This window comes from Pseudophryne corroboree, chromosome 8, assembly GCF_028390025.1.
Source record: "Pseudophryne corroboree isolate aPseCor3 chromosome 8, aPseCor3.hap2, whole genome shotgun sequence".
Classification (NCBI taxonomy): domain Eukaryota; kingdom Metazoa; phylum Chordata; class Amphibia; order Anura; family Myobatrachidae; genus Pseudophryne; species Pseudophryne corroboree.
Window position 1 is genome coordinate 70,906,199 of NC_086451.1, and position 13,729 is coordinate 70,919,927.

The 13,729-nt window shown below is 48.4% G+C and overlaps 1 protein-coding gene across 1 annotated transcript in view; it reads left to right on the top strand.

The window, feature by feature from the left end:
• Nucleotides 1-13,729, top strand: part of SLC27A4 (solute carrier family 27 member 4) — an 83,753-nt gene that overhangs the window by 27,332 nt on the left and 42,692 nt on the right. The window contains exon 10 of the mRNA XM_063936624.1: nucleotides 2,660-2,797. Within this exon, the coding sequence (XP_063792694.1) occupies nucleotides 2,660-2,797 (138 nt within the window). The remainder of the gene's footprint in view (nucleotides 1-2,659; nucleotides 2,798-13,729) is intronic.

A 13,729-nucleotide genomic window follows, 5' to 3' on the forward strand; every position in this document is an offset into this window, starting at 1 on the left:
CACTGTGTAATCCCTCCTTGCAACAGCTCATTAGTCCTTTTCTAACAAAGCTCTCGGGATAACACTGTAATAAAGAATTGGACTGTAGATTTTAGAGCCATGAAGGAAGGGGCCATAATGTCCCCAAATGGATTAAGTATAAAAATCCTATTCGCTTGCATCCCCTTGGTGGGGAACACTAATAACCTTTGGGATGTCCCAAAGCCGTAATTAGGGAAGGGTGCCCTCAGAAATTCTATGGAAGACAAAACACCAACAACAACTACTTTGGAGGCAGACCACCATACACTATATTTTAGAAGTATTACCAAGAATCTGCCAAGCGCTCCGTACCACAGCATGCAGGAAGCTCTCACCAACCAGGAAGATCTGGCCACTGGGACCTGAAATGTAAGACAAACCTAATCCTGTCAGAAGTTAGCCCAAATCAGCCAAGCCATGTATGGCCAGACTGTGGCCACCTAGTTCGTTGCCCTCATAAGGGACCAGGAGAACATCAACAACAGAAAACCAAAATCCGACCTATTGCTCGTATCATGAAGAGGGAGTGTTGCACTGTACCAATTTGCCTATTGGACCAGAAGTTAACATGCAGGCAGCTGAGGCATCCAACTATAGTGCACCTATCCTGTTAAGGCACTTGGGGCCGACTTTCAGACCTGATCGCAGCAGCAAATTTGTTAGCAAATTGGCAAAACCATGTGCACTGCAGGTGGGGCAGATGTAACGTGCACAGAGAGTTAGATTTGGGTGTGGTGTGTTCAATCTGAAATCTAAATTGTAGTGTAAAAATAAAGCGATCAGTATTTACCCTGCACAGAAACAATATAACCCACCCAAATCTAACTCTCCCTGCACATGTTATATCTGCCCCCTGCAGTACACGTAGTTTTGCCCATTTGCTAACAAATTTGCTTCTACGATCAGATCTGAATTAGGCCAAGTCAGGATTTTATAGTGCGAAGCTGCATTGCAAAAATTTGTTGTATCAAATCTTAGTGATTTAAACTAGGCAGGTGTCCTATTTGGAAAATATGCCCAATATCTATTTAATTTCTTTTGAAGGCGTGGACCTGTGTACCCCTATACACAGTGGCAGAAAGAATTTTGTGGACTAAACAGGTTCATAAGATTACAGCCCATGAATTCGCTAATCTTACCACTGAGGCATACATCTGAAAGTTTGATTCAAGCGTCTATAACAGCAGTTATCAGATAGACCACACTGTTGTAGGCGTTGTAGATTAGGCATTGTCACAACTGAGGGCCTGAGCTGACGGGAGGCAGCCTCAGTTGTAGGGGCTGAGATGTACCGGAACCTGGGAGGTTGTATCAGACCCCTGGACATGTAAGTAACATGAATAATAACTGCCCGAAGGCGTGACCACGACAACTTGGATAAAAGTCAATGATGTTTATTATGACAACTCCGCAACACAGCAGCAGTAAAAGAAAACGTAAAAGTCAGCAAAGAATAAATACAGTTCCTGGGTACTACAGGATGGCAGGAGCCACAGGGCACTGGTAGTGTGAGATAGTTCTTATGATCTTCTAGATGGAAAGTCCTTACCAGGCCCGACTGTAGCAATGGAGATAACCCAGGATTGTGCCAGCTGGTGTTCCAGGAAAAGCTGGGTTGCTGAAGATAAAACAGCTGCTGTGGATACTGGCTGGAACCAGACTGTTGTTAGCACGGAGTGGATACTGGCTGGAACCAGTTAAATAATAAATGAACTTGGGAGCGATGAAATATGAACTGAAATGTAGAACTTGAGAGCGGAGAAATAATAATACCGGTGGAGAGTGGTAAAGTGTAGAAAGGACACCGGCCCTTTAAGGGAAGCTGTACTCTGCTGGAAGCTGAGCTGGAAGCAGGTAATGTTGTAGCTGGAAACAGATGAATCCACAATGGATTGGAGAGTCAGGCTACACCGCAGGTGGAATGCTGGTGCGGGTCTCTATGGTGGAAGTCTTGAGACAGGAGCTGGAACCTGGAAGACAATCACAGGAGAGAGACAAACAGGAACTAGGTTTGACAACCAAAGCACTGACGCCTTCCTTGCTCAGGCACAGTGTATTTATACCTGCAGCAAGGAAGGGATTGGCTAGGCAATTATGCAGATTATCAATACTGAGAACAGATTGGTGGAAATGATCAGCTGACAGAATCCAAGATGGCTGCGCCCATGCAGACACTTGGAGGGAAGTTTGGTTTGTAATCCATGTGGTAATGAAAACAGTAATGGCGGCGCCGGCCACCGGAGACAGGAGGCGCCAGGCTGACAGATGCACATCCAACCACGCGGACACAGCGGAGGCCGCGGCTGACGTAATCGCCACTCAGACACTCTGCATGCAGAAGTTCAGGGACGGCGGCGGAGGCCGCGGGAGACGCCATGCCAGGTGTAATATGGCGTTTACTGTGACAGCGTCCCAGAGTGACAGGAGAGGATACAGGAATGTACACATCAGGATAACAGATGGGATCCGGTCCTGGAGCGCTGAGCCAGCCTTAGGAGGCATCTGATGGGTAAGAAATGGCGTCCAGATACCCGGATCGTGACAGGCATCAATTGGTGTCTAAATGTTGTATTTCCCCTATTTCTTTATCCGTTCTCATAGTACCAGCCTATTGACGTGTCCAATCTTTGTCTCACAGGAGAGCCAGGACAGTTGGTCGGCCGTATTATCCAGTCAGATCCTTTGCGGAGATTCGATGGTTACGTGAATGAGACGGCCACCAGCAAAAAAATTGCTAGAAACGTTTTCAAAAGTGGAGACATGGCATATCTCTCTGGTAAGAGTTAGCTAGTTCCCTAACATAGGGAAATCTTCCTTCAATTTCATACCCTTTTTGATAACCGGATGTAGTGAATACCCCAATATCTGCTAGGCCAGAGTTTCCCAAACTTGGTCTTCAAGGCACCATGACAGTCCAGGCTTTAAGGATACACATGCTTATGCCGAGATGGTATAATTAAACTGATCAAGGTACTTAGTAAGTCATCTGTGCTTAAGCATGGCTATACTTAAAACCTGGGCTGTTAGGGTGACTTTAGGACAGAATGTGGAAACCACTGCAGTAAGCTGATGTCTTCAGAAGTTGTGGACTAGCTATGAAGTGTATTGTAAAACATTAATTCTTTTTGCAGCCATTGGGGGACGCTAGAATCACTGTGAGCTATAGAGTGCGGGTGCAGGAAACCTGGGCACTAGGACCCAGTGACTGGCCTTGGAATTTAAGTTTTGGTAGTTCCCGCCGGAGCTAGGTGCTTGTTGAATGGCCTTTTCTTAAATTTTTTTACAGGTTTTGTTAATTTTTTTTTTTGTGTAGGTTTTATTCAAATACATTCCTTAGCCCTTGAGGGCTTAGCCTTTACTGCCACAGGTGGTCCTTAAGGCCTTCAATTATCTGGCCAGAGCAAGCACCAAACTGCACACTGGATCGGTGGCATTGACCAATACAGTGGCTAAAAAAACAGAAATTCCTTTGTTTGTTTTCAAACCATTGTATTTGTCTTCATATCCTACACGTTTATCTGTATTTATTTTATTTTCAATACTTTTTCTGTCAGCCACTAGGGGACACTGGCACAACTTCAAGACTGTGGGGTGATGATGGTGGTTTACAGGGAGCTGGCACTTTAAATAATCTACGAAGTGAAACAGGCTCCTCTCACTCAATCCCCCATCATACCCCAGTTTTGAATTTGTGTCGGGGGAGCCGGTCACTGCTGACTGAGCTCCTGCTCAGTTACGTTACTCTACTTTATTTCAATTTTTATTTCTTCTTTCTTGGGACTTAGTTGCCTTAGCCTAAGGAAGCCTATGCCACTTATCCAGGGAAGTGTGGTCCGGGTCACACACCAGCAGGAAGCTGCACAGGAGAATAGCGCTTAACCAGAGAAGCGCTGTTCCTCCCAACACAGCCGCATCCTGAGGCTCCGGTTTGGTGAGTGAGCCTCCTTGTAGGCACAGCGGCTGGCCTCCATCCTCTCCTCTGCCCGGTCGCACTGGCTGTGATAGCGGCGGGACTCCCACTGCACTGCCGCGCTAACAGACACAGCGCGGCAGTGTGGGGAAATAGTGCGCGCATGCTCCAAGCTGTCTCTAGCGATGGCGTTGAGGTCTTCCTGCACTTGCCGCTCTGGCAGTACACAGCGCGGCAGTGTGGGGGAATAGTGCAGCGCCCGTTTTCAGTTTGTTGTCCTCTCCCCGCTGTGTCTGAACCGCGACACGGCGCAGCGGCGTGGTGGGAATGAATGGTTCCTCTGTACATTGTGGAGCACTCCGCGCAGCGCCGGTATCATGTATGTAGTAGCCATCTCCCTGCACTGCCGTGCTGACATTACACAGCGCACCAGTGTTTATCAGCATTAAACACAAACTTGTTCTGGAACTGAAGAGAGAGTCCAGCCCTCCAGTGCAGTAAGGCTAAAGTCTAATTTATAGAGGGGGAGGAGGACATGAGCTTATTGTTAAATTGAGGCACCTACTAAAAATGGTGGGGACCTGGTGAGATGGGTGCCTCTGCATAGGGGATGGGGGCAGAGTTGGCGGGTTTTCAACCAGTCAGTCAAATTCCTTCCTCTGCAGCTTATTAATGGCAACAATTGTTTCTTTCTCCTCAGGAATCTGCACTGTAGAGCAGAGACAGGTGCACATTGCTACAGACTGCCAGAAACTTAAAAGCCTGCACAAACTACAGGCTGGTGGCTGACGGGATTTAGAATAGGGGAGTCTGGTGGAATATTGTATGTGTCTCTAAAATAGCAGGCAAGGGACCAGAGAATAAGGCGTCACAAAAAAATTTCATCTGTGCAAAGCGTAACAAAAAAAGCTCACACGGACGATTCCTCCCTGTGTGAGGCATGTGCTTTGAAGGTTACATTAGTTAATCCGTCCCATGACGCTAATTTTCCCCGTTGGGCAGTAGCGCTAACAGGAACCATCTCACAATTACTGAGGTGGCTGTTTTACGGAAGACTCCTGAGACCTCAGTGATGTACCTTCTATTGCTACAGAACCACCTTGGCTGTCAAGATTAGCCAGGTCGGTAGAGGGTCTTACAAAATGCTTGGACTTGTCCAGTAAACAGCCGCAGACAATGTCCAAGGCTAAGAAACGTCCAGTGCCCTTAATTCTTCAGTCCGGTGAATCCGGAGAAGAGCTTCTCTCTCAGGACGAAGCTGGGGAGGACGATCGTGAGTTGGGCAAAATTACAGACGCGGATGATAAAGTTCTACCAGAACCTTCTCATGGGGTTGAGCCTCTTATTTTAGCTAGAAGAAAACTTTTGAACATTTCCGAGACTACAACACCGAAGTCGCCAGATACTTCCTTATTTGGTAGAAAACACGTTCTTCGGTCACGTATCCTTTTTCAAAGAAGCTGGATGATCAGCTGATGGAGGCTTGGAAAAAACCTGGACAAGCGATTTCAGATGCCCAAAAGATTTCTTAGTATTTTTCTGTTTCCATTGGCTATGACGGATAAATGGGAGAAGTCACCTCGAGTGGACTCCTCTCTTTCCAGGTTGTCAAAGAAAACGGCATTACCTGTTCCAGGAGCAACTTCTTTGAAAGGCCCTTCTGACAGGAAGTTGGACACCATGTTGAAGTCCATCTGTTCGGCCGCTGGGGTTGCACTTAGACCAACCTTGGTGAGTTCCTGGGTGAACAAGGTAGTGGAGCATTGGGCCACTAAGTTGATTAAAGATCTACAAGAGGGGTTCCGTTAGAAGACGTAGTTATCCTAGCGGAACACATTAAAGAATGAGCTATATACTTAGGAGAAGCGGCTAGAGATATCGGACAAGTTAACTCAAGGATCTCAATAGCAGCTATTGCTGCCAGAAGAGCACTTTGGCTGAGGTTATGGCAAGTAGACATGGAGTCAAAAAGAACGGTGGAGGCACTTCTGTTTACAGGTGACATTCTTTTTGTAAAAGAACTAGACATGTTAATTCTACAAGCTATGGGTGGTAAATCTACCTTCTTACCGACCCTTCCACCACCGTCTAAACACTCTTATACTGGAACTTCCTTTTGTTTCACTCAACCTTTTAGTGGACGCAGAAGAGCCACGCCCTTGCGAGGTAGAGGTTGCGGCAAGCAACTAGTCGCTGCTCATCATCAAGACCCAAAGACTACAGAAAAGACAGTAGCATGACTGTCTCCCTTCCCACCGGGGCCCAGGTACGGTGGGAGAGTGGCTTAAAAATTTTCTGGATGCCTGGTTCAAAATATCCAATAATGCGTGGATTCGCAACATTATCTCCCAGGGGTACAGGTTAGATTTCAATGTTTTACCGGTAAAGAAATATTTTACGAGAAGTCTTCCGATCCTTCTGGACAAATGTTTAGCCCTTCTAGGTGCCATACGGACCTTTAGTAGAATTAGTTGTGCTAATGCCGGTACCACTGAGTCAACGGAAGAAGGGTTACTATCTTTTCGTAGTTCCAAAACCAGACTGTACGGTAAGAACTGAACCTGAAATCATTAAATCCGTTTCTGTTTTATTACCAGTTAAGATGGAGTCGCTCAACTCAGTGATTTCGAGCCTGGAACCCAAGGAATTCATGATATCTGTAGACGTCAAGGATGTATATCTCCACATTCCGATCTGGGAACCTCACCAAGCGTTTCTCAGGTCGTGATTTAACAGGATAATTTTCAGTTCAGAGCCTTACCATTCGGACTGTCCACAGCACCCAGAGTGTTTACCAAGGTCATGTCGGTGGTGATTGCTCACCTCAGATCATTGGGAATCACAATAATACCATACCTAGACGACCTCCTCCTCAAGGCTCCCTCCAGTCTCATTCTCCAGGAGCATGCTCTATTAACATACAGTGTGTTGGTAGAATATGGAGGGATAATCAATTTTCGGAAATCCAACCTTCAGCCGTCACAGCGTCTCCAATTTCTCGGTGAGATCCTGGACACCAATATACAGAGTTTTCTGCCACAAGACATAGCTCTGAGTATGCAGAAACTGGTCCGGGCTGTTCTCAAGCCATGACGGGTATCAGTCCATTTATGCATTCGTCTGCTTGGGAAGATGGTAGCTGCTTTCGAAACTCTGGAGTTCGGACGTTTTCATTCACGTCCTTTCCAGCTGGACCTGTTACATCAATGGTCTGGGTCGCATCTACACGTTCAACAGTTAGTTTGTCTATCTCTGGAGACACGACTTTCACTTCTTTGGTGGCTCCAGCTGCACAATCTCACTGCGGGCAGGCGGTTCGGTGTGTGGGACTGGACGCTCCTCGCAACTGATGCCAGCCTCAGGGAATGGGGCGCGGTTGTGTTGAACTCCCATCGTCAGGGCCACTGGTCTCCACAAGAATCGCTATTGCCAATAAATGTGTTGGAACTGAGAGCGATCTACAATGCACTGGTACAAGCCGCCCACGTTCTTTGATCCAAGGAGGTAAAAGTTCAAGCGGACAACGCGACTGCTGTAGCGTACGTAGACAAACAAGGCGGAACTCAGTCACCAGGCAATGTGAGAGGTGTCACATATTTTCCAATGGGCAGAATGCAACGCAGTAATTCTTTCGGCAGTATTCATTCCAGGAGTGGACAATTGGGAAGCAGACTACCTCCGCCTTCAGGATCTACATCCGGGAGAATGGACACGTCACCCGGAGGTGTTCAACGATCTGATACAACGCTGGGGGTGTCCAGACGTGGATCTCATGGTGTCCCGTCTCAATCATCAGCTTCCAAGATACATCTCCAGATCCCGGGATCCTCAAGTGGAAGCTGTGGACGCTCTGGCTGTGCCTTGAACGTACAACCTAGTTTACGTGTTTCCTCCATTCCCTCTATTGTCTCAAATTCTCAAGAGAATCAAACGGGAGTCAATCATGGTGATCCTGGTGGCACCAGATTGGCCTCGGAGGGCTTGGTATTCAGACCTGCGCTTTCTTCTAATGGACAATCCTTAACCTCTTCCTTTGTGTCTAGATCTACTCCAACAAGGGCCTTTCGTGCATCCATATTTACCATGGCTACGTGTAACGGGATGGCTATTGAGGCAGACATCCTGAAAAGAAAAGGAATTCCGGAATGTGGCGGGCAGAAAACCGTTTACGGCAGCCCATTGCCATCTCGTCCTGCGATCCTATATAGCTTGGTGTAATCGAAGAGGATTTCCATCAGATTCTTTTAGTCTCTCATGGTTCTTAGTGTTTCTTCAAACAGGATTGGATTCCGGACTTCGTCTAGTATCCCTGAAGGTTGAAGTATCTGCTGTATCGATATATATATTTCTCTGACGTCCTAGTGGATGCTGGGACTCCGTCAGGACCATGGGGATTAGCGGCTCCGCAGGAGACAGGGCACAAAAATAAAAGCTTTAGGACTAGGTGGTGTGCACTGGCTCCTCCCCCTATGACCCTCCTCCAAGCCTCAGTTAGGTTTTTGTGCCCGTCCGAGCAGGGTGCAATCTAGGTGGCTCTCCTAAAGAGCTGCTTAGAAAAAGTTATTAGGTTTTTTATTTTCAGTGAGTCCTGCTGGCAACAGGCTCACTGCAACGAGGGACTTAGGGGAGAAGAAGTGAACTCACCTGCGTGCAGGATGGATTGGCTTCTTAGGCTACTGGACACCATTAGCTCCAGAGGGATCGAACACAGGCCCAGCCATGGAGTCCGGTCCCGGAGCCGCGCCGCCGACCCCCTTGCAGATGCCGAAAAGTGAAGAGGTCCAGAAACCGGCGGCAGAAGACTTTTCAGTCTTCATGAGGTAGCGCACAGCACTGCAGCTGTGCGCCATTGTTGTCCGCACACTTCACACCAGCGGTCACTGAGGGTGCAGGGCGCTGGGGGGGCGGCGCCCTGGGCAGCAATGATAATACCTTGTTCTGGCTAAAAATACATCACATATAGCCCCTGGGGCTATATGGATGTATTTAACCCCTGCCAGGTCTCACAAACACCGGGAGAAGAGCCCGCCGAAATAGGGGGCGGGGCCTATCTCCTCAGCACACAGCGCCATTTTCCTGCACAGCTCCGCTGCGAGGAAGGCTCCCAGGACTCTCCCCTGCACTGCACTACAGAAACAGGGTAAAAAAACAGAGAGGGGGGCACTTTTTTGGCGATATTGTTATATTAAGCTGCTATAAAGGAAACAACACTTCTGTAGGGTTGTTCCTATATATTTATAGCGCTTGGGTGTGTGCTGGCAAACTCTCCCTCTGTCTCCCCAAAGGGCTAGTGGGGTCCTGTCTTCGATAAGAGCATTCCCTGTGTGTCTGCTGTGTGTCGGTACGTGTGTGTCGACATGTATGAGGACGATGTTGGTGTGGAGGCGGAGCAATTGCCGGTAATGGTGATGTCACCCCCTAGGGAGTCGACACCGGAATGGATGGCTTTGTTTATGGAATTACGTGATAATGTCAGCACGTTACAAAAATCAGTTGACGACATGAGACGGCCGGCAAACCAGTTAGTACCTGTCCAGGCGTCTCAGACACCGTCAGGGGCTGTAAAACGCCCTTTACCTCAGTCGGTCGACACAGACCCAGACACGGACACCGAATCTAGTGTCGACGGTGAAGAAACAAACGTATTTTCCAGTAGGGCCACACGTTATATGATCACGGCAATGAAGGAGGCTTTGCATATCTCTGATACTGCAAGTACCACAAAAAGGGGTATTATGTGGGGTCTGAAAAAACTACCTGTAGTTTTTCCTGAATCAGAGGAATTGAATGAAGTGTGTGATGAAGCGTGGGTTAACCCCGATAGAAAACTGCTAATTTCAAAGAAGTTATTGGCATTATATCCTTTCCCGCCAGAGGTTAGGGCGCGCTGGGAAACACCCCCTAGGGTGGATAAGGCACTCACACGCTTATCAAAACAAGTGGCGTTACCGTCTCCTGAAACGGCCGCCCTCAAGGATCCAGCTGATAGGAGGCTGGAAACTACCCTGATAAGTATATACACTCATACTGGTGTTATACTGCGACCAGCCATCGCCTCTGCATGGATGTGCAGTGCTGGGGTGGTTTGGTCGGATTCCCTGACTGAAAATATTGATACCCTGGATAGGGACAGTATTTTATTGACTATAGAGCAATTAAAGGATGCTTTTCTTTATATGCGAGATGCTCAGAGGGATATTTGCACTCTGGCATCGAGAGTAAGTGCGATGTCCATATCTGCCAGAAGAAGTTTATGGACGCGACAGTGGTCAGGTGATGCGGATTCCAAACGGCATATGGAAGTATTGCCGTATAAAGGGGAGGAATTATTTGGGGTCGGTCTATCGGATTTGGTGGCCACGGCAACAGCCGGGAAATCCACCTTTTTACCTCAGGTCCCCTCCCAACAGAAAAAGACACCGTCTTTTCAGCCGCAGTCCTTTCGTTCCTATAAGAACAAGCGGGCAAAAGGACAGTCATATCTGCCCGAGGCAAAGGAAAGGGTAAGAGAGTGCACCAAGCAGCTCCCTCCCAGGAGCAGAAGCCCTCCCCGGCTTCTGCAAAGCCCTCAGCATGACGTTGGGGCTTTACAAGCGGACTCAGGGGCGGTGGGGGGTCGACTCAAGAATTTCAGCGCACAGTGGGCTCACTCACAGGTGGACCCCTGGATCCTGCAGGTAGTATCTCAGGGTTACAGGTTGGAATTCGAGAAGTCTCCCCCTCGCCGGTTCCTAAAGTCTGCTCTGCCAACGTCTCCCTCAGACAGGGCGACGGTATTGGAAGCCATTCACAAGCTGTATTCTCAGCAGGTGATAGTCAAGGTACCCCTCCTACAACAGGGAAAGGGGTATTATTCCACACTATTTGTGGTACCGAAGCCGGACGGCTCGGTAAGACCTATTCTAAATCTGAAATCTTTGAACCTGTACATACAAAAATTCAAGTTCAAGATGGAGTCACTCAGAGCAGTGATAGCGAATCTGGAAGAAGGGGACTTTATGGTGTCCCTGGACATTAAGGATGCTTACCTGCATGTCCCAATTTGCCCTTCACATCAAGGGTACCTCAGGTTCGTGGTGCAAAACTGTCATTATCAGTTTCAGACGCTGCCGTTTGGATTGTCCACGGCACCTCGGGTCTTTACCAAGGTAATGGCCGAAATGATGTTTCTTCTGCGAAGAAAAGGCGTATTAATTATCCCTTACTTGGACGATCTCCTGATAAGGGCAAGGTCCAGAGAACAGCTGGGGGACGTAGTAGCACTAACCCAAGTAGTGCTGCAACAGCACGGGTGGATTCTGAATTTTCCAAAATCTCAATTGACCCCGACGACACGTCTGCTGTTCCTGGGAATGATTCTGGACACGGTTCAGAAAAAGGTGTTTCTTCCGGAGGAGAAAGCCAGGGAGTTATCCGAACTTGTCAGGAACCTCCTAAAACCAGGAAAAGTGTCTGTGCATCAATGCACAAGAGTCCTGGGAAAAATGGTGGCTTCTTACGAAGCGATTCCATTCGGCAGATTCCACGCACGAACTTTTCAGTGGGATCTGCTGGACAAATGGTCCGGATCGCATCTGCAGATGCATCAGCGGATAACTTTGTCTCCACGGACAAGGGTGTCTCTTCTGTGGTGGTTGCAGAGTGCTCATCTGTTAGAGGGCCGCAGATTCGGCATACAGGACTGGGTCCTGGTGACCACGGATGCCAGTCTGAGAGGCTGGGGAGCGGTCACACAGGGAAGAAACTTCCAGGGAGTGTGGTCAAGCCTGGAGATGTCTCTTCACATAAATATACTGGAGCTAAGAGCGATTTACAATGCTCTAAGCCTGGCAAAACCCCTGCTTCAGGGTCAGCCGGTGTTGATCCAGTCGGACAACATCACGGCAGTCGCCCACGTAAACCGACAAGGCGGCACAAGAAGCAGGAGGGCAATGGCAGAAGCTGCAAGGATTCTTCGCTGGGCGGAAGATCATGTGATAGCACTGTCAGCAGTGTTCATTCCGGGAGTGGACAACTGGGAAGCGGACTTCCTCAGCAGACACGATCTAAACCCGGGAGAGTGGGGACTTCATCCAGAAGTCTTCCACATGATTGTGAACCGTTGGGAAAAACCAAAGGTGGACATGATGGCGTCCCGCCTCAACAAAAAACTGGACAGGTATTGCGCCAGGTCAAGAGACCCTCAGGCAATAGCTGTGGACGCTCTGGTAACACCGTGGGTGTTCCAGTCAGTGTATGTGTTTCCTCCTCTGCCTCTCATACCAAAAGTACCGAGAATTATACGGCAAAGGGGAGTAAGAACGATACTCGTGGCTCCGGATTGGCCAAGAAGAACTTGGTACCCGGAACTTCAGGAGATGCTCACGGAAGATCCGTGGCCTCTACCTCTAAGACGGGACCTGCTTCAGCAGGGACCGTGTCTATTCCAAGACTTACCGCGGCTGCGTTTGACGGCATGGCGGTTGAACGCCGAATTCTAAGGGAAAAAGGCATTCCGGAAGAGGTCATCCCTACCCTGGTAAAAGCCAGGAAGGAGGTGACTGCACAACATTATCACCGCATTTGGAGAAAATATGTTGCGTGGTGTGAGGCCAGGAAGGCCCCGACGGAGGAATTTCAACTGGGTCGATTCCTACATTTCCTGCAAACAGGATTGTCTATGGGCCTCAAATTAGGGTCCATTAAGGTTCAAATTTCGGCCCTGTCGATTTTCTTCCAGAAAGAATTGGCTACAGTTCCTGAAGTCCAGACTTTTGTAAAAGGAGTACTACATATACAGCCCCCGGTTGTGCCCCCAGTGGCTCCGTGGGATCTTAATGTAGTTTTGGATTTTCTCAAATCCCATTGGTTTGAGCCACTCAAATCGGTGGATTTGAAATATCTTACATGGAAAGTAACCATGCTACTGGCCCTGGCTTTAGCCAGGAGAGTGTCAGAATTGGCGGCTTTATCGTATAAAAGCCCATATCTGATTTTCCATTCGGACAGGGCAGAACTGCGGACGCGTCCTCAGTTTCTGCCTAAGGTGGTTTCAGCGTTTCACCTGAACCAGCCTATTGTGGTGCCTGCGGCTACTAGCGATTTGGAGGATTCCAAGTTGCTGGACGTTGTCAGGGCATTGAAAATATATATTTCAAGGACGGCTGGAGTCAGAAAATCTGACTCGCTGTTTATACTGTATGCACCCAACAAGCTGGGTGCTCCTGCTTCTAAGCAGACGATTGCTCGTTGGATTTGTAGCACAATTCAACTTGCACATTCTGTGGCAGGCCTGCCACAGCCTAAATCTATCAAGGCCCATTCCACAAGGAAGGTGGGCTCATCTTGGGCGGCTGCCCGAGGGGTCTCGGCATTACAACTCTGCCGAGCAGCTACGTGGTCGGGGGAGAACACGTTTGTAAAATTCTACAAATTTGATACCCTGGCTAAAGAGGACCTGGAGTTCTCTCATTCGGTGCTGCAGAGTCATCCGCACTCTCCCGCCCGTTTGGGAGCTTTGGTATAATCCCCATGGTCCTGACGGAGTCCCAGCATCCACTAGGACGTCAGAGAAAATAAGATTTTACTTACCGATAAATCTATTTCTCGTAGTCCGTAGTGGATGCTGGGCGCCCATCCCAAGTGCGGATTGTCTGCAATACTTGTACATAGTTATTGTTACAAAAAATCGGGTTGTTATTGTTGTGAGCCGTCTGTTCAGAGGCTCCTACGTTTGTCATACTGTTAACTAAGTTCAGATCACAAGTTGTACGGTGTGATTGGTGTGGCTGGTATGAGTCTTACCCGGGATTCAAAATC